We start from the raw sequence: 21344 nt of genomic DNA, 5'->3' as shown, positions 1-21344 counted from the left end.
CTTCCAGTGCAGCCACGATGATGTTATCACCTGGCGTCCTAGGCAAAAGAGGAGCTCCAGCAGTCGGGGCCAACGACGGGTGAAGATCTGGGGGGCTAAGCGGGACTTCCCCAGGTGGTTCTGCCACTCCCTCGGAAGGAATCACAGTGGGGATAGCGCACCCCGTTTGTGAAGAAGGACCCTGTCCCGATAGGGTAGTCGCTTTGATGGGGTAAGTTCTGACTTTCCCCTTTCTTTTTGCTGGCATCTCCAAAGGAAAAAGTAACTCTCACAATGGACAGACGTTACTCGACCTGGGATCATGCCACCATCTTGTTTCCCTGCATGCAAAGAAAATTCTTTTTCACTCAGCGCATAGTTAAACTCTAGAATTCATTGCTAGAGGATGTAGTTACAGGAGTTAGTGTATCTGGGTTTAAAAAAGGTTTGGATAAGTTCCTAGAAGATAAATCCATATACTGCTATGACGGTAATTAATAAGCAATAGTAACTTGTGATCTATCTAATGTTTGGGTACTTGCCTGGTACTTTTGGATTGGCCATGGTTGAAAACAGGATGCTGGGTAGGGATGTGCAATCGTTTTTTTGACGATTTAAAATATCGTCTGATATATTTTAAATCATCAAAAATCGTTAGAAGGCGATATTTAATAGGAATTCCCCCGATTTATCGTCAAAAATCGTAAATCGGGGGAAGGGGGAGGGGAAGGGGAGGGCGGGAAAACCGGCACACTAAAACAACCCTAAAACCCACCCCGACCCTTTAAAATAAATCCCCCACCCTCCCGAACCCCCACAAAATGCCTTAAATTACCTGGGGTCCAGAGGAAGGGTCCCGGTGTGATCTTTTACTCTCGGGCTTCCGGTGCGTTGTAGAAATGGCGCCGGCACTACCTTTGCCCTGTCATATGACAGCAGGGCAAAGGTAGTGCCGGCGCCCCCACAAGACTTGCCAAAAGTTCAGCAGGGGTCCGGGAACGACCTCCTAAACTCGAATTGTTTTGCCGTACGGCAAAATGGCGCCGACCATACGGCAAAATGGCGCTGACCATACGCCAGCCATACGCTGACCATACGGCAAAACGATTCGAGTTTAGGAGGTCGTTCCTGGACCCCCGCTGGACTTTTGGCAAGTCTTGTTGGGGTCAGGAGGCCCCCCCAAGGCGGTCCAGCGGGGGTCCGGGAGCAATCTCCTACGCTCCTGACGTCAGGGGACAAAGAAACAAAATGGCGCCGGCGCTACCTTTGCCCTGCTGTCATATGACAGGGCAAAGGTAGCGCCGGCGCCAATTCTACAACGCACCCGGAAGCCCGAGAGTAAAAGATCACACCGGGACCCTTCCTCTGGACCCCAGGTAATTTAAGGCATTTTGGGGGGGGTTCAGGAGGGTGGGGGATTTATTTTAAAGGGTCGGGGTGGGTTTTAGGGATGTTTTAGTGTGCCGGTTTTCCTGCCCTCCCCCGATTTACATGATATTTTAAAAAACAAAACCGCGACGATAAGATTCCCTCCCCCCCCAGCCGAAATCGATCGTTAAGATGATCGATCACACGATTCACATCTCTAATGCTGGGCTTGATGGACCCTTGGTCTGACCCAGTATGGCATATTTCATGTTCTTATGTTCTAAAGAAGAGATTTCTACAATGTTTTCTCACCCGAGCTTGACTCTATAACAGGGTACTATCAAGCTAGGGCAAGCGAACATTGTAGAAATCTCATCTTTGTGAGACTTTCCTCACTCCAAATGACGTCAAATCTTCACCGAGGTGTACTGTGCTGTTCGTATGTCTCACTCTGCATGTAAAACTGGTCCCTGATAGAGATGTTATTCAGCAGAATCTTTCGGTTTGGCCTTTGTTATCGACCCACCAAGGGAAATTTAGTTTTCCTGTGGTTCGGGCCGATTTTTTTCGGCTGCCTCGAAAAAAAACCCTAAACCCACCCAACCCTTCAAATTTAATTAATTATAACCCCCTCACCATCCTGACCCCCCAAGACTTGCCGAAAGTCCCTGGTAGTCTAGCGGGGGTCCCCGGAACAATCTCCCCCTCTCGGGCCGTCGACTGCCACTAATCGAAATGGCATCGGTGGCTCTTTGCCCTTACCATGTGACAGGGGCTACTGGTGCCATTCGTCAGCCCATGTCACATGGTAGGAGCAATGGATGGCCCAAATCATTGCTCCTACCATGTGACAGGGGCTGACCAATGGCACCAGTAGCCCCTGTCACATGGTAAGGGCAAAGAGCCACCGATGCCATTTCGATTAGTGGCAGCCGATGGCCCGAGAGGGGGAGATCGCTCCCGGCACCCCCGCTGGACCACAAGGGACTTTCGGCAAGTCTTGGGGGGGGGGGTCAGAAGTGGGGTTGTAATTAATTCAATTTGAAGGGTTGGGGTGGGTTTGAGGTGTTTCCCCCCCCCCCCCCCCAAAAAAAACGATTGGAAAACCATACAAAATTTCGTGGGTTATCCTTTCGTTTTGTCAGCCCCCCAAAATGCAACAAAATAGAAAATATTGCCTTTATTTCCTATTTTGTTGCAAACGAATGCACAACCCTAGTCCCTAAACCCTAAACCACCACCAAAACCTCACCTCGAGCTACTAGCTGGCCTTCGTATAGTGATATAAATAGTTGATTACTATGAGTACCTTATAAAGAGCCTCTCTCTCTCTCAACACAAATTACATGGACATGTGGGAAGGCTGAGGGGGTGACACATACCATGAATAAGATACAGCTATACAAATACTCAAAAAACCCCAAACTCAAATAAAGAGTAGAATAAAATTTGCAAACTTAATCTTATGTACTACTTAGTAACTCTCTCCTCTAAATTCAGCCTCTGCTGTTCCTTCTGCAGTCCAAAGCTCTGCTTGCCGGTCGAAGACCCCGGCTAGATGACATCAACATATTTTATAGGAGCCGACAACCAATACAAATAATGCTTTTATTGCAACTTCCTTAAACAACAGTGTAACTAAAGTAGGCTCAGCTGGACCACTTGCGTTCACTGAGAGAAGAGCTAGAGTCATATACCTGGCTCCAGCCAGGCTCAGTTGCACAGTGATCTCCTTTGAACACTCACGCACGCACACGTACGCATACGTGCACTTCTGAGTGTTGCATTTCTGACTTCCTCCACACATCCTTCAGAAAACCATGCATTAGGTGGGAAAGAGAAGGAAGATGAGTTTGCGTAAGGAGGACGGCGTGAGCCTGTGCCAGAAAGCTCTGCAGATTGTTTCCGAGCTTTGTTTAGGTGGGCAAGTGGAGTGGGACAAGTGCATCGGTATCTTCCCTTTGGAGAGCAGGACCAGGCAAAGCGGAGGCAGCACAGGTATGGTGGGCGCGCGAGGTGCTCGTCTGTATCTTCCGTCCTCGCGCTCCGCTCAGCCTTGCAACTGAGCCCCAGCAACTTCTCCGAGAGAGATCAGAGCCGGGAACAGCGCAGCAGGTTGTGTGGGCATTTGGGAAGTTGCACTTTTGTTTGCATTTGTATGATGGATGCTGACACAATTTTTTTTTTTACAATTGTCATTTCGGGTCTAACCTTTCATTGTGTGAAAGTAAAAAAAAAAAAAAAAAGCAAGCTGCGATACTCTACCCCAAAACAAATAAACCGATTTTTAGTTAAGTACTAGGTAAAGAGTGAAAATTTCATTAGAAGGAAAAAACCAGTAATACAGCATGTTTGTGTCTTCCTGTGTGTATATGTCCTCATATGTAACTCCTTATGCTGTAGCTTCTTCATTGTTATCACAACATAGATTGTATGCGGCTCTTAGTCTGCATTTAAAATTCACCATAGCAAGTGAAAAGCTGTTGTTTTTTTCTGAATTTTGATCGCAAATAATGTACAACAATTGGTGCTTATCCTGTTTTATTTGAAATACAGATATTGATTGCGTATTGCCCTAGGCAGCCTCAGAGGTAAGAGAGAGAGCATAAGAGAGAGGTAAGATAGAGAGCATAGCGTGCATTCTGGAACGGGCTTTCTCCTTAAACCCCGGAATCTCTCCCACGCAGGAAGGAATTGCATATTGCCATGTCTTTTAAAGTGTCAACTAGTGCAAGTACCTTGGCAGCTAAAAGGTTTCTATACTGACAAGTTAAATTAGTTCTTAACCTGTTGCAAAAACCGTAGGCAGCTCCGTTTCAGTCTTTCTGGTAGCTGTGGGTGACCTGTTGCTGCGGATGCTTCTAGTTAATGTTGCAGGTTTAATAACCGTTGTAAGGTTCAGGACAATTTTCTGCAGACAGCAGTGGGTCAACTGAGATAAAAATGAACCTTTTCCTCTCTCTCTCTTGAGCAATAGTTGGGAATATGTCAATTTTCTTTATAAGGCTACTTAGCTGTTGCCAAGTAGCCTTGTAGAGAGCTTGCATATTTTGCATATTAAATAGTTTTTTTGTTTTTTTTTTTTACCAGTACATAATCTTTGTCTCTCCTTAGTGTCTGTTTGTTTACAGATATATATGTGCCTTCATATAAATGCAAAGGTACAGAAGTTTAAAGGTAAATATCTTATAAAATCGGGGGCATGGCACACAATGGGGGGTAGAATTTGGCAAGTTTCGCTCTGCGACGCATCACGGCCTTCCCCGGTTCCCTCCTGGTCTGCTCCAATTAAGGAGCAGACTAGGATGGAACTTCCTCACCACCTACACTAAACTCCCTTTCCCTTCCCCTCTCCTCCCCACCCCCTAAATGTTACCTACCTTTGGGTTTTTTTGTTTTGTTCTATTTTTTTAAGTTGCTGCTTCTCCAGAGCAGAATCAACTTGCGCGTGATGCTGACTGCCGGCGCGTGCTTCCTCTGCACAGCAGCAAATGGCTGCTTTACTGGCGCCTCCAGCCCCGCTCCTTCCCATCCCTTTTCTTTGGCCTGGCTCTTGTGCTCGTAACAAGGGTCATGTAACAAGGGTTACATAAAAAGGGCCCCTTTTAAAATGCATGAGGCATGCTCAAGGCCTGGTCACGCGCATAACCCCTGTTTTTTTACATGCGCAGGCCATTTAAAATTGGGCTGTTAGTCTATCTTTTTGCCATCATACAGATCTAAACAGCAACCTCAAGATACATTTTTAAATTTAATATAATTGTTTAGCCTCTTTTCTATAGCGAAACAATATGTTAATCAGTTTTTCAAGATGCATTAGATCTCAAGGAGCTGTAATTAGTGTGATGAGCTGTAAATCTTCCAATAAATTTCTTTGCAAGTTAATTAGGAGTACAAGTTTTGCATATATTGATTCTAAGAACCAAATATCTTACAGTTTATAAAAATGCATTTGAATATTTTAGTGGACTACAAATATAAACCATTTTTAAAAACACTAAAGTTTTGTGAGAAATAGTTTCATACAAATAAACCTAAGTCCCACAATAGTTTGAAATTAAGTATGTTGCCCTGGTAAGGTATTGCTTATAACTGTAGCAAAGTGCATATATTTTGAAAACAACTATTGTCACCAAGTAGTTCTGTAGATTAAAATGGTCTAATATATTGTAATTTCCCTGGATATTTGGATAGATTAGGCAGCATGATTGTTACAGTTTTGAGTGAATGGTTGTTTGTGCCATGCAGGCAAACTGGGCATGTTGTGAATCAAAATTTTTCCTTAGTAGAATCCAGGAAGCATTTTATAAAGCACTTCTCTTCAAGTGAAAATGATCTTAAATGGACTCCTCCATAGGAGACTGTTTCCAGCTCCATAAACCTTAAAGTGCTGGAGTCTCACCAGTTTTGATTACATTTATTCTTTGAATATAAAAATGGTGTCAGCTCCACTTGTATAATTTGCGCTACTCCATCCCAGATGTTTTCTATAACACAGGAACCAAATCCATACTCTCAATATGCGCTCGATGCAACTTAACACATAATATATATTGCACAATGTCCAAGTCAATTCTCATCTTGACAGCGTATATTCTTTATAAGGTGAAAAACATAGATGTCGCTTGTGTAGTTCATTAAAGATGCACTAATGTTCGCCTTTGTAGAGATAAATGATATACATTGCAAACTGCCCATTTCACAATTATGAGATTGACATAATTGGCATCACAGAGACTTGGTGGAAGGAGGATAACCAATGGGACAGTGCTATATCAGGGTACAAATTATATCACAATGATAGGCAGGATGATCTTGGTGGTGGTGTGGCACTTTATGTCCGGGAAGGTATAGAGTCCAACAGGATGAAGATCATACAACAGACTAAATGCTCAGTAGAATCTATATGGGTAGAAATCCCATGTGTGTTGGGTAAGAGTATAGTGATAGGAGTATACTACTGTCCACCTGGACAAAAATGGTCAGACAGATGATGAAATGCTAAGAGAAAACAGGGAAGCTAACCAATTTGGCAGTTAAATAATAATGGGAGATTTCAATTACCCCAGTGTTTTATTGAGTTAATAAGTAGGATAGGTAAATGTATTTATGGGGCTTGCATTGTATAAAAATCAAATAGTAAAGCATATAAAACATGAAAAATATGTTCTTTGTAGTTCCCTGTAGAGAATTGTCAGTATAGTTGTAATAGAGGAATTTCATCACCCTTTCTGTTAGAATTTTTGTGCACACCAGTGACACTGAAACCCAGTCTTAGCCATCCTTATTACATTCTCTCTTTTAGTTTAGTGCAGAAAAAAATATAGCTGATGTATACACCTGTCTATACAGTTTATAGATTTACTATAGCTATTTGGGGTCAAAGACTATTAGTACTTTGTGGAAATAAAACAGTATTATGATTATTCATAAACTTCAATGCAATAACGGGATCAGTATGTCCAAAATGCACATCCAAACCAGCACGTAGCTAATAATGCTCATCATATGTAAATGCCATGTAGATTAGGCTATTAGCTATTACCCCCTATGCAAAACATTATCATGTGCCCGATGCTCACGTTTTAATTCACAAAAATTAACACCAGCTCCGGAGCTGGCATTAAATTTTGATGTGCCCCAAGCCTCCACAAAAAAGCAGAAAATACTGATTTTCTGTGGTTTCTCCTATTTAATATTTGCGCGATACCAAGTAGTAGGAACCACAGAAATCAGCATCAGGAAAAATAGAAGTCTTGACTGTGGTCAGGTTAGGAAAACGGATGCTTCTATATTGAGCATCCATTTTCTTAACCCGCCAAGAGCCACCTCTCCTAGGAGCCCGATGACAAGGACGCTCTAGGGACGTACAATTGTTGTCTAGTACATACTTTTTATTGTGCACTTCATTAACTTATTGAATCACACTCCAAGGAAAGGTGGATGGGCAAGCGTTAGGAAAACGGGTGCTCAGTATGAGCGCCCATTTCCTACATGCTCATATTGCATCGGCCCCATAATTTATCATTATTTCTTTCTTCATGTTTTCCAACATCTTTCTCTCTTCCTTCTATCTTTGCCATCTCATATTGCCCCTCTTTTTCCATCTCCCATTTCCATCACTTATCATTCCTCTATCACTCATCCCTCCAGCTTTCCATTATGGCTCACTTCTCCTACTTTTCTAGTTCTCAGCCTCTCAACCTGTCTTCCCAATCATTCACTCTCTGTTTCTTCTCTTCCTTGTTGCAGTTTCTCATTCTCTATACCTCCACTTTTGTTACTTTCCTCTTTTTTCTCTCTAATTTCTTGCAACCCATCTGCCAACCCTTCCTCCATTTATCTTTTGCTCTTCAAAATCTTTCACCTCTGCTTCCTCAACTTCTTTCAAATTCCTGTTTCTCTCCCAGTTTATCATCCATCCCCAATCTCTCTACTTCTACATGCTCACCACCAGTCCTCAATCACCTCCATCAGTTTCTCCATATCCTATACCCATCACTTCTTCAATTTCATCACTTTTACATTTCCTGTTCATCCACCTACCAGGCTCTACTCCCTCCTTGTGATGTCAGAGTCCATATGGATGAACAAAGTAAAAGCAGCACTTTTTAAAATAAAATGCACTAAAATAGTTTGAGGAAGATTTCTCTAAATTAATTTGTAAATATGCTTTGGCATAATTTTAACCAAATTAAACCTGAAGTTCAAGATTTTATATCTTTAAAATGTTTGATAATTACAATGTAACTTATGACTTACCGGCCTGTCAGCAGAAAGGAAAGATCACTTTCTAATTCCTGTTTGACTGGTTAGCAATCTGACTCCAGATATTCAAATGTTTTATGTGGTTAAATTTGTCTTTTAACTCCATAAATTTAATCATTTAAAAATTCCCACCTCTATCCACCTAAGATCTGTTGTGCGCAAAGTTTTAGCCAGTTAAAAAAGTGGCTAGGTAGGGGTTTTTACCAATTAACTCAATATTCTGTGCTAACTGGCAGGGTCATTCTTCAAAGTGCGATAAATAGCACACCGTAATCTAGCATGCAAATTTTAAATTTAGTATGCATGTGGGAGAAGTTAATGCAAATTAAGGTGTCCTGCTGCATTCTGTGATAGAATAATGCACACTAACATGGGATTTAACGTCAGAAATAACTACACCTTTTTTTTCTGTGGTACCAGATGCAAAAACTTTTTATCGCGTGTCCGCAGATGATATTGCGCATTGCAGCTATTATCATGTGTGATAAAAAGAGGTATTCTATCAGGAATCAGAAAAGGCTATCAAGCCTCCTGGGCCAATAAGAACACCTGTTCTTACCTGGCTTGTCTTCCTAAACCCATAGGGGTAGATTTTCAGACCGCGCGAATAGGCGTACGTTTGCTGGTGCATCAGGCGCAAGCAAAAGTAAGCGGGATTTTAGTAGATACGCGCGTAGCCGCTCGTATCCGCTAAAATCCTGGATCGGCGTGCGCAAGGCTATCGATTCTGTATAGCCGGCGCGCGCCGAGCCGCGCAGCCTACCCCCGTTCCCTCCGAGGCCGCTCCGAAATCGGAGCGGCCTCGGAGGGAATCCTCTAACGCCCTCCCCTCACCTTCCCCTCCCTTCCTCTACCTAACCCACCCGCCCGGCCCTGTCTAAACCCCCTCCTTACCTTTGTTGGGGGATATACGCCTCCCTCTGGGAGGCGTAAATCCCCGCGCGCCAGCGGGCCACCAGCGCGCCGGGACGCAACCTGGGGGCGGGTCCGGAGGGCACGGCCACGCCCCGGACCGTAACCACGCCCCCGGGCCCGCCCCCAAAACGCTGCCGACATGCCCCCTAAACGCCGCGCGGCTCGGGCCCACCCCCCGACACGCCCCCCTCGCCAAACCCCGGGACTTACGCGAGTCCCGGGGTCTGCGCGCGCCGGTAGGCCTATTGAACATAGGCGCATCGGCGCGCAGGGCCCTGCTCGCCTAAATCCGCCCGGATTTGGGCGGATTTAGGCGAGCAGGGCTCTTAAAATCCGCCCCATAATGTTTGTGGAAAGTTTACTTGTTTGTGGATACTGGACTCTTCAGTAGGCCCACCACAGACAACAAGAACAATATCAACCACAAGAACAGGCAAGGAAAGTTCCTGCACTGGAGCCAGCACCACTGGGCCCACAGGGAGAGGGGCATGGGCCATGGCAGTGCTTGGCACTCAGATAGGCACGGTGGAGGAGATACAGGAAGCACATCTTTCCTCCATGGGCATGCCAGAGGATTATGTGGTTAGAAGGTATCAGTTCAGCTTTCGGGCTATTCTGGATTTAGATGAAGAAATCAGAGGGGATCTGGATCCAGTCACGGAAATGTCCCACTTTGTGCCGGGTCTCACCAAACTATTGGCCACCCTGCATTTCATGGCAAGTGGCTCCATCCAAATGACAGTAGGGGTCATGGGTGGAATGTCACAAACCACTTTTTCCTGCTGACTAGGTCATAACAGATGTATCTGACAGCATGAATCGCTACATAGCATTTCCTCGGGACAGGCAGGACTTGATGGAATTATAGAGAGGCTTTTATGCCATTGCTAACTTTCCCAATGTTCTGTGAGCTATTGACTGTACTCACATAGCCATCATCCCACCCCGTGACAGGGAGGAGATCTTCTGCAACATAAAGCCCTTCCACTCCATCAATGTGCAAGTAGTCTGTAGCGCTCAAATGCACATCCTCGAGATGATGGCCAGGTACCTGGGAGCCACGCACGATTTCTTTATGCTTAGGCAATCAGGCTTCATTGAAAATTGTGAGGATGGCCTCTACAGTGACAGTTGGCTTGTAGGTAAGAGAGATGCTTCTTTCTCTATTCCATCTCTGGCTATGTGTTTGCAGCAAATGTCACGGACATGGGGGGATGCCTATGGGGGTTGTAGCAGCATTGCTGACATGACACGTGGCTTGTACAATTATGTCTGCACACCATTACACCGGGGCCTGGCTTTCTCCCCCCAAGCTCGAGAGACCTGCTAATCTTATGAGGTCAAACCATGCACTTGCCGTAAAGCTTGGCGGGTGAGCAGACACTACACACTTTCTATGGGTTCACTGTAAACTGTGCCCTTTTCCAATCCTCCCATTTGGACCAGTAGAAATCTCACAGGTGAATCACAACCTTTAAGTGTCCACATTGTAGGTACTTGCAGATCAGGTGTGAGCTATTAGTGATGGGTCAGCCAGGATGTCAGGCACAGTTTGTCTTGACCATTGCACAGGTAAACCAGAAGCAGCGGCCGGTACATTTTTGGTCCTAGGATATTCCCTGTGTCAGGGCTGAAAAATTTGTATATGTGGAGAATATACTCCAGAGCAGCCAGAGACTTGCATATTCAGAACTGGAGGTAGAGGTTTTTCTGCTAGGAAAGGCGAGGCACCTCTGATTTACTGCTTTAGGGTTGATGACTGCTACGAATGAGTAGCCTTAGCTTGCTTGTGAGGGGCTGCCACACATTTGGTGCATATTTGGTGCAATTTATTAGTCCAGAAGATGTGTTATCCACTATGACGCCTAGATCTCTTTCTTGAGTGGTGGCTCCTAATATGGAACCCAACATTGTGTTACTATAGCATAGTTTGTTTTTCCCTATAGGTATCACCTGGCATTTATCCACATTAAATTTCATCTGCCATTTGGATGCCAAATTTTCCAGTCTCAGAAGGTCTTCCTGCAATTTATCATAATCTGCTTGTGATTTCACTATTCTGAACAATGTTGTATCATCTACAAATTTAATTATCTCACTTGTCGTATTTCTTTCCAGATCATTTATAAATATATTGAAAAGTACGGGTCCCAATACAGATCCCTGAGGCACTCCAATGCCCACTCCCTTCCACTGAGAAAATTGTCCATTTAATCCTACTCTCTGTTTCCTGTCTTTTAGCCAGTTTGTAATCCACGAAAGGACATCGCCACCTATCCCATGACTTTTTACTTTTCCTAGAAACCTCTCATGAGGAACTTTGTCAAACGCCTTCTGAAAATCCAAGTATACTATATCTACTGGTTCACCTTTATCCACATGTTTATTAACTCCTTCAAAAAAGTGAAGCAGATTTGTGAGGCAAGACTTGCCTTGGGTAAAGCCATGCTGACTTTGTTCCATTAAACCATGTCTTTCTATATGTCCTGTGATTTTGATATTTAGAACACTTTCCACTATTTTTCCTGGCACTGAAGTCAGGCTAACTAGTCTGTAGTTTCCTGGATTGCCCCTGGAGCCCTTTTTAAATATTGGGGTTACATTAGCCACCCTCCAATCTTCAGGTATAATGGATGATTTTAATGATAGGTTATACATTTTTACTAATAGGTCTGAAATTTCATTTTTTAGTTCCTTCAGAACCCTGGGGTGTATACCATCCGGTCCAGGTGATTTACTGCTCTTCGGTTTGTCAATCAGGCCTACCACATCTTCTAGGTTCACCGTGCTTTGGTTCAGTACATCTGAATCATTACCCATGAAAACCTTCTCTGATATGGGTATCTCCCCAACATCCTCTTCAGTAAACACTGAAGCAAAAAAATCATTTAATCTTTCTGAGATGGTCTTATCTTCTCTAATTGCCCCTTTAACCCCTCGATCATCTAACGGTCCAACTGACTCCCTCACAGGCTTTCTGCTTCAGATATATTTAAAAAGGTTTTACTGTGAGTTTTTGCCTCTATGGTCAACTTCTTTTCAAATTCTCTCTTAGCCTGTCTTATCAATGTCTTGCATTTAACTTGCCAACGCTTATGCTTTATCCTATTTTCTTCTGTTGGATCCTTCTTCCAATTTTTGAATGAAGATCTTTTGGCTAAAATAGCTTCTTTCACCTCCCCATTTAACCATGCCGGTGATCGTTTTGCCTTCTTTCCACCTTTCTTAATGTGTGGAATACATCTGGATTGTGCTTCTAGAATGGTATTTTTTAGCAATGACCATGCCTCTTGCACACTTTTTACCTTTGTAGCTGCTCCTTTCAGTTTTTTTTCTATTTTTCTCATTTTATCAAAGTTTCCCTTTTGAAAGTTTAGCAGCCGTGGATTTGCTTACTGTCCCCCTTCCAGTCATTAATTCAAATTTGATCATATTATGATCACTATTGCCAAGCGGCCCCACCACCATTACGTCTCTCACCAAATCCTGTGCTTCACTGAGAATTAGATCTAAAATTGCTCCCTCTCTTGTCGGTTTCTGAACCAATTGCTCCATAAAGCTGTCATTTATTCCATTGAGGAACTTTATCTCTCTAGCATATCCCGATGATACATTTACCCAGTCAATATTGGGATAATGAAATCTCCCATTATTACTGCACTACCAATTTGGTTAGCTTCCCTAATTTCTCTTAACATTTCATTCTCCATCTAACCATCTTGACCAGGTGGATGGTAGTATACTCCTATCACTATAGTCTTCCCCAACACACAAGGAATTTCTACCCATAAAGATTCGATTGTGCCTTTAGTCTCATGCAGGATGTTTATCCTTTGGACTCTATGCCATCCTGGACATAAAGCGCCACACCACTTCCCGGTTGCTGATCTCTGTCATTGCGATATAATTTGTACCCCGGTATAGCACTGTCCCATTGGTTATCCTCCTTCCACCATGTCTCTGAGATGCCAATTAATTCTATGTCATCATTCACTGCTATACATTCTAATTCTCCCATCTTACTTCTTAGACTTCTGGCATTAGCATACAAACATTTCAAAGTTTGTTTTCTGTTTGCATTTTCATTCTGCTTTTTAGGGATAAGTTAGAATTTTTTTAGCTCAGGTGAGTTTTTAGTTACAGACAGTTGGACTACTTTTCTTATTATTGGAACCTCACTATCGGGATGCCCTAATTCTAATGCATCATTAGTATCCTTTGAAGATACCTCCCTCCGAACCATGTGCTGCTGAGCAGCTGTCGGCTTTCCCCTTTGTTCTAGTTTAAAAGCTGCTCTATCTCCTTTTTAAAGGTTAGCGCCAGCAGTCTGGTTCCACCCTGGTTAAGATGGAGCCCATCCCTTCAGAAGAGACACCCCCTTCCTTAAAAGGTTTCCCAGTTCCTTACAAAATTGAATCCCTCTTCCTTGCACCATCGACTCATCCACGCATTGAGACTCCGGAGCTCAGCCTGCCTCTGGGGACCTGTGCGTGGAACAGGGAGCACTTCAGAGAATGCTACCCTGGAGGTTCTAGATTTAAGCTTTCTACTATCTGCTTCAACAGTAGGGGGAAGTGAGAAAAATGGGATTTACATTCAGACATCATCCAACAAGGCATTGATCTGTGCAATCTGGGTGAACAAGCATCGGGGTAACTTGCTTGATGCACAGTTACAACACTTAACCATAAGCCTTATGCTCACCTTTGATGTAACTCCAACATTACTCTTTGCATCAATGACAGGGGATGGCAGGAAATTTGAATCAAACAGTTACTAACAAGAGCCCTGAAGTTGGTGGTTGGTGAAACATAAGTATGGGAAAATAAGTGTGGAATCTTGCTGGGCAGACTGGATGGGCCGATTGGTCTTTTCCTGCCGTCATTTCTATGTTTCTATGTTTACCTAAGAGCCTAAATTTGGCTTCCAGAACCTCCCTCCCACATTTTCCTATATTGTTGGTGCCCACATGTACCACGGCAGCCGGCTCCTCCCCAGCACTGTCTAAAATCCTATCTAGGTGACGCGTGAGATCCGCCAACTTCGCACCAGGTAGGCATGTTACCAGGCGATCCTCACGCCCATCAGCCATCTAGCTGTTTACATTCCTAATAATCGAATCACCAACTATGACGGCTGACCTAACCCTTCCCTCCTAGGCACTAGGCCTTGGAGATACATCCTTGGTGTGAAAGGACAATGCACCACCTGGACAGCAGGTCCTTGCTACAGGATCCTTTCCTGCTGCACTAGGTTATTGCTCTCCGATCATGAGACCTTCTTCCTCCAAGGTAGCGCCAGGGCTGCCAGTCTGAAGTTGGGACTTGGCTACTATGTCCATGAAGGTCTCATCTATATACCTCTATGACTGTCTCAGCTCCTCCAGGTTTGCCACTCTAGCCTCCAGAGATCGGACTCGTTCTCTAAGAGACAGGAGCTCTTTGCATCGCATACTCATGTACAATTTCTCACCGGCGGGTAAAAAATCATACATGTGACACTCGATGCAAAAGATTGAGAAGCCTCTCTTTTGTTGCTGGACTGCTGCCTTCATCTCAAATTTGTTCAGTTCCTAGTTAAGTTTTAGGTTGCTATGAGAGTAGGAATGTGTCTAATTAATGTCCTTTAAATGTAATAGTGAATTCACTATGGGGTAGATTTTCAAAGGGTTGTGCGCATAAGATACGCGCGCAACCCCCAAAAACCTACCCCTGCCTCCACCTGCGTGCGCCAAGCCTATCTTGCATAGGCTCGACTGCGCGCGCAAGCCCCCTGACGCGTGTATGTACTGGGGCTTGCAAAATGGGGTGGGGTGGGGTGTGGGCGGTCCGGGGGCAGGGCGGGGCATGGCCTGAACCTCCAGGCACAGCGGCCATTTGCCACTGTGCCCGGGATCGCAGGCCGGCCGTCGGCCGGAGTGCGTAACTTCTTCAACAAAGGTAAAGGGGGGTTCTAGGTAGGGCTGGGAGGCGGGTTAGGTAGGGGAAGGGAGGAGAAGGTGCGGGGGGCGGAGGGAATGGAGGCAGGCTGCGTGGATCCGTGCACACAAGGTGCACAATTGTGCACCCGCTTGCGCGTGCCGACCCTGGATTTTATAACATGCTCGTGGCTGCGCGCGCATTTTATAAAATCGGGCATAGATTTGTTCGCGCCGGGTTGCGCGAACAAATCTGCGCCCATGCGCAGGTTTTAAAATCTGCCCCTATATGTCTGGTAGTGGCCTACAGGGGAATGATCAAACTCTCAATAAGGTTGTTTTGTTTTGTTTTTTTTGTGAAAGTGCACCTGTCTATAAATTAAAGGATGAGCTAAGGGTAGGTGGGCGAGGAGTGGGAGGGTTGTGAAATACAAACAGTCTAACTTCAGTTAGTCAGTTAGAGTGACTCACTGCTCTCTTGATTAACAAATGTTGGTACCTAATCAAACCAAATCACACTACCTTAACACCTTTCCAAGGTGAGTGCTGAACTTTTCAACCTTTACTTAGGTATACACTGCTCCTAGCTTATTTCTAGCTTCTGGCTACATTTTTTTTTTTAATATACAAACTAGGGATGTGAATCGTTTTTCAACGATTAAAATTATCGTCCGATAATGTTTATATCGTCTTAAATCGTTATAGAACACGATAACAATAGAAATTCTAACGATTTATCGTTAAAAATCGTTAAATCGTGTTAGTGCGCACTAACTCGAGTTAGTGCGCACTAACTCCCCGTTAGTGCGCACTAACTCGATTTAGTGCGCACTAACTGAAAATGATACAAATAAACACTTTCCAGGTCACTGAAGGTCAGTTAGGAATGAATATGTGTTCCTATTGGCTGGCTGCCCTCTTATCTATTGATATTACCAAGGTTACCACTGAGGTGATGGTCGGGGGATGGGAAATGGAACTGGAAACTAACGAACACCAACAGAAAATGAAACAAAGTGTTCACACTTCCCAGGTCAGTAAAGGTCACTTAGGAATGAATATGTATGTATGTATTCCTATTGGCTGGCTGTGCTCTTATCTATTGATGTTACCAATATGGTTGGGGGGATGTGAAATGGAAACAGTTGGAAGCTTGACAAAAAAAGTAATGTAATGATCAGCACTCACGTGACTAGAACTTGTTTGTTTATTATTTTTGTTAGCAGGCACCTGAAATGCTAGTGCATGTTGAATTTGCCAATCACTGTGCATTTTAGAAAGGTGGTCCTGGCTGGAACTGTACACAGTTCAAATATATGTAATTGATTGTTGGTAAGTGTATTTTTTAAGTAGCCACACTGGCACCAGTATGTTTACTTTTCCTCCTACTTAACTCACTAGCTCAGCTTTGTAAGAAGGGCTTCTCTGCTTGTGTGTTGTTTTTGTTTGGTGTGAGGAGAGCAGAAACATCAGATCTTTATTCAATCTACTACAGTCATCTCTTACAGTGCCCTATCCCTATTAATACCAGGAGTGTTGTGATCTTCCTGCACACAGTGCCCTAACCCTGATACCAGTCTGAGACAGCTCCCTCCCTGCATTACTAGTGAGAAGCTGGCTTCACAGACAGGGGGGAGCTGCCTGACCCTCACTCCTGACTTCCCCCATGTCCCAGCTAGTGAATGGTGTGTGGGTGAGGGGGGGGGGGAGGATGGTGAAGTCTGAGACAGCTCCCTCCCTGCATTACTAGTGAGAGGCTGGCTTCACAGACAGGGGGGAGCTGCCTGACCCTCACTCCTGACTTCCCCCATGTCCCAGCTAGTGAATGGTGTGTGGGTGAGGGGGGGGGAGGATGGTGAAGTCTGAGACAGCTCCCTCCCTGCATTACTAGTGAGAGGCTGGCTTCACAGACAGGGGGGAGCTGCCTGACCCTCACTCCTGACTTCCCCCATGTCCCAGCTAGTGAATGGTGTGTGGGTGAGGGGGGGGGGAGGATGGTGAAGTCTGAGACAGCTCCCTCCCTGCATTACTAGTGAGAGGCTGGCTTCACAGACAGGGGGGAGCTGCCTGACCCTCACTCCTGACTTCCCCCATGTCCCAGCTAGTGAATGGTGTGTGGGTGAGGGGGGGGGGGGGGAGGATGGTGAAGTCTGAGACAGCTCCCTCCCTGCATTACTAGTGAGAGGCTGGCTTCACAGACAGGGGGGAGCTGCCTGACCCTCACTCCTGACTTCCCCCATGTCCCAGCTAGTGAATGGTGTGTGGGTGAGGGGGGGGGGAGGATGGTGAAGTCTGAGACAGCTCCCTCCCTGCATTACTAATGAGAGGCTGGCTTCACAGACAGGGGGGAGCTGCCTGACCCTCACTCCTGACTTCCCCCATGTCCCAGCTAGTGAATGGTGTGTGGGTGAGGGGGGGGGGGGGAGGATGGTGAAGTCTGAGACAGCTCCCTCCCTGCATTACTAGTGAGAGGCTGGCTTCACAGACAGGGGGGAGCTGCCTGACCCTCACTCCTGACTTCCCCCATGTCCCAGCTAGTGAATGGTGTGTGGGTGAGGGGGGGGGGGAGGATGGTGAAGTCTGAGACAGCTCCCTCCCTGCATTACTAGTGAGAGGCTGGCTTCGCAGACAGGGGGGAGCTGCCTGACCCTCACTCCTGACTTCCCCCATGTCCCAGCTAGTGAATGGTGTGTGGGTGAGGGGGGGGGGGAGGATGGTGAAGTCTGAGACAGCTCCCTCCCTGCATTACTAGTGAGAGGCTGGCTTCACAGACAGGGGGGAGCTGCCTGACCCTCACTCCTGACTTCCCCCATGTCCCAGCTAGTGAATGGTGTGTGGGTGAGGGGGGGGGGGGGAGGATGGTGAAGTCTGAGACAGCTCCCTCCCTGCATTACTAGTGAGAGGCTGGCTTCACAGACAGGGGGGAGCTGCCTGACCCTCACTCCTGACTTCCCCCATGTCCCAGCTAGTGAATGGTGTGTGGGTGAGGGGGGGGGGGGAGGATGGTGAAGTCTGAGACAGCTCCCTCCCTGCATTACTAGTGAGAGGCAGGCTTCGCAGACAGGGGGGAGCTGCCTGACCCTCACTCCTGACTTCCCCCATGTCCCAGCTAGTGAATGGTGTGTGGGTGAGGGGGGGGGGGGGTGGATGGTGAAGTCTGAGACAGCTCCCTCCCTGCATTACTAGTGAGAGGCTGGCTTCACAGACAGGGGGGAGCTGCCTGACCCTCACTCCTGACTTCCCCCATGTCCCAGCTAGTGAATGGTGTGTGGGTGAGGGGGGGGGGGGGAGGATGGTGAAGTCTGAGACAGCTCCCTCCCTGCATTACTAGTGAGAGGCTGGCTTCACAGACAGGGGGGAGCTGCCTGTCCCTCACTCCTGACTTCCCCCATGTCCCAGCTAGTGAATTGTTGTGTGGGTGAGGGGGGGGGGGGGTGGATGGTGAAGTCTGAGACAGCTCCCTCCCTGCATTACTAGTGAGAGGCTGGCTTCACAGACAGGGGGGAGCTGCCTGACCCTCACTCCTGACTTCCCCCATGTCCCAGCTAGTGAATGGTGTGTGGGTAAGGGGGGGGGGGAGGATGGTGAAGTCTGAGACAGCTCCCTCCCTGCATTACTAGTGAGAGGCTGGCTTCACAGACAGGGGGGAGCTGCCTGACCCTCACTCCTCCGGGGTATTGTGATCTTCCTGCACACAGTGCCCTATCCCTGATACCAGGGGTGTTGTGATCTTCCTGCATGCAGTGCCCTATCCCTATTAATACCAGGAGTGTTGTGATCTTCCTGCATGCAGTGCCCTATCCCTATTAATACCAGGAGTGTTGTGATCTTCCTGCACGCAGTGCCCTATCCCTGATATCGGGATGTGTGCAAGAAGATCACAACACCCCCGGTATCAGGAATAGGGCACTGTGTGCAGGAAGATCACAACACCCCCAGTATCAGGAATAGGACACTGTGTGCAGGAAGATCACAACACCCCTGGTATAAGGGATAGGGCACTGTGTGCAGGAAGATCACAACACTCCTGGTATTAATAGGGATAGGGCACTGTGTGCAGGAAGATCACAATACCCCTGGTATCAGGGTTAGGGCACAAGTTCTAGTCACATTGACTGATCACATTACTTGTTTTGTCAAGCTACCAACTGTTTCCATTTCCCATCCCCCATATACTGTCAGTAGGAAACTTGGTAACATGAATAAATAAGAGGGCAGCCAATAGGAATACATATTCATTCCTAAACTGACCTTAACTGACCTGAAAAGTGTCAAATTGTATCATTTTCAGTTAGTGCGCACTAACTCCCAGTTAGTGCGCACTAACTCCCGTTAGTGCGCACTAACTCGAGTTAGTGCGCACTAATCGGAAAAAACGATTTTTTAACGATTTTTTAACTAAAAATCGTGCCTAGACGATTTTCTTGGCCCTGCCACACGATTTCTATCGTTAAGACGATATGGAAAACGATTCACATCCCTAAAACACTCTAACTTCTACTTATTAGCTGCCTTACAGACATAAAATTAATCACATTAACCACTAGGGGTGTGCATTCGTTTTCAACGTATTGGCAATTTGCAACTTATATGTCCATATTTGTTGTATTCGTGGGATCATGAAACATATGGCGAACCCCCACGAATATAACGTGTCTAACGAATATACCCCCCACTCTCCTGACCGGTGCCATTGGTCGGCCCCTGTCACATGGTAGGAGCAATGGGCGGCCGGCGCCATCTTGTGCTCCTACCATGTGACAGGGACCGACCAATGGCACTGGTAGCCCCTGTGACATAGTAATGGCAAAGGCTATGGGACCAAGACTTGCCAAAAGTCCCTGGTGGTCCAGCAGGGGTCCTGGAGCGATCTCCTGCACTCGGGCTGTCGGCTGCCGGTAATCAAAATGACGCCGATAGCCTTTGCCCTTACTATGTCACAGGGGCTATCGGTGCCATTGGTCGGGCCCTGTCACATGGTAGGAGCACAAGATTTTATTTATTTATTTTATTTATATTCTTTTTTATACAGAAGTATAGCTGAGTGCCTTCACCCCGGTTTACAGTGTAACAACTTCATACAATGAACAGGTTATAAAATATAACACAATATAAACATAGTTATAACATCTCGGCAGCAGCAGAGTATAACATGTTAGAATGAGACAATTTAAGGTTTAATTTAGAAGAAACTTATTAAAGAAGTATTAGAGTTCAAGATGAGGTTGATATTGCTATAAATTGATCATATCAGTCTGTGAATGATTGTCTAAACAACCATGTTTTTAGTTCTTTTTTGAATGTTTTGGAATCTTTGATGGAGCTTAGGTATCCTGGGATAGAGTTCCATTCTGTTGGTCCAGCTATAGAGAAGGCTCTATGTCTGGTAGAGGATAGTTTCACAGATGAGAGAGGAGGAATGATTAGCTGTAATTTGTCAGAAGATCTTGAAGGGCGGGGTGATTTGTGAATTGCAATCATGTTGTCAAGAGATGAATTGTTGTCTTTGTAAATTTCGTTATGTAGAATGGTTAAGGATTTGTATTTAATTCTCTGTGAAATTGGTAGCCAGTGAAGGTTTTTTAGGGTTGGGGAGATGTGATCAAACTTTCTTTTGCCGGTGAGCACTCGTGCAGCAGCATTTTGAAGTAATTGTAGTGGTTTTAGGGAGGATTTTGGTAGTCCTAAGAAAATTGCGTTGCAATAATCTAGGCTTGAGAAAATGAGGGTTTGAAGAATTGTTCTGAAGTCATTCGGGTACAGTAATGGTTTGAGATGTTTGAGGATCTGGAGTTTATGAAAGCCTTCTCTCGTTTTTATAGCTATGCAGTTCTTAAGACTCAGATCATAATCAATCCATATGCCAAGATCCTTTATTGGATTTTTCATTTGAATGTTGGAGTTGTCGATTTGAATGTAGGGAATTTGAGAAGAATGAGTTGAGAAGTTTCCTTTTATTAAGATCCATTCGGTTTTGTTCATATTTAAGCATAGTTTTAGTTGGTTGAGAAAAATTTTGATTGAATTGAGGTATTTTACTGTGAGGTATATTGCTTCTTCAATGGTAGATGTTATGGGGATAAGTAGTTGAATATCGTCAGCATAAAGAAAGAAGGTGATGCCAAGATTGGAGATGAAGTGACAGAGTGGTAGAAGATAAATATTAAAGAGGATGGCAGATAAGGCAGATCCTTGTGGCACTCCTGTATCTAGAGGGTAGGGATCAGATGAGACGTTATTAAAGGTGACTTTGAAAAATCTGTCTTTTAGAAATGAAGTAAACCAATCAAGGGTATTTCCGGCAAGTCCTATGTTGGCAAGGCTTGATATTAGTAAATTGTGGTCGACTGTATCGAAGGCAGCAGATAGATCGAGCATAATTAGTAAGTGGTTCAGA

General features: G+C 45.4%; 1 protein-coding gene across 1 annotated transcript in view; it reads left to right on the top strand.

Moving 5' to 3' along the window:
* The first annotated feature begins 3194 nt into the window (after positions 1 to 3194).
* SYT10 (synaptotagmin 10) overlaps positions 3195 to 21344 on the top strand; it is a 596888-nt gene continuing 578738 nt past the window's right edge. The window contains exon 1 of the mRNA XM_029597488.1: positions 3195 to 3345. Within this exon, the coding sequence (XP_029453348.1) occupies positions 3195 to 3345 (151 nt within the window). The remainder of the gene's footprint in view (positions 3346 to 21344) is intronic.

The sequence above is a fragment of the Rhinatrema bivittatum genome, chromosome 4, assembly GCF_901001135.1.
Source record: "Rhinatrema bivittatum chromosome 4, aRhiBiv1.1, whole genome shotgun sequence".
In the NCBI taxonomy this organism is placed as follows: domain Eukaryota; kingdom Metazoa; phylum Chordata; class Amphibia; order Gymnophiona; family Rhinatrematidae; genus Rhinatrema; species Rhinatrema bivittatum.
Note: the sequence above shows the minus strand (reverse complement) of the source record. Positions and strands in the feature narration are given on the sequence as shown.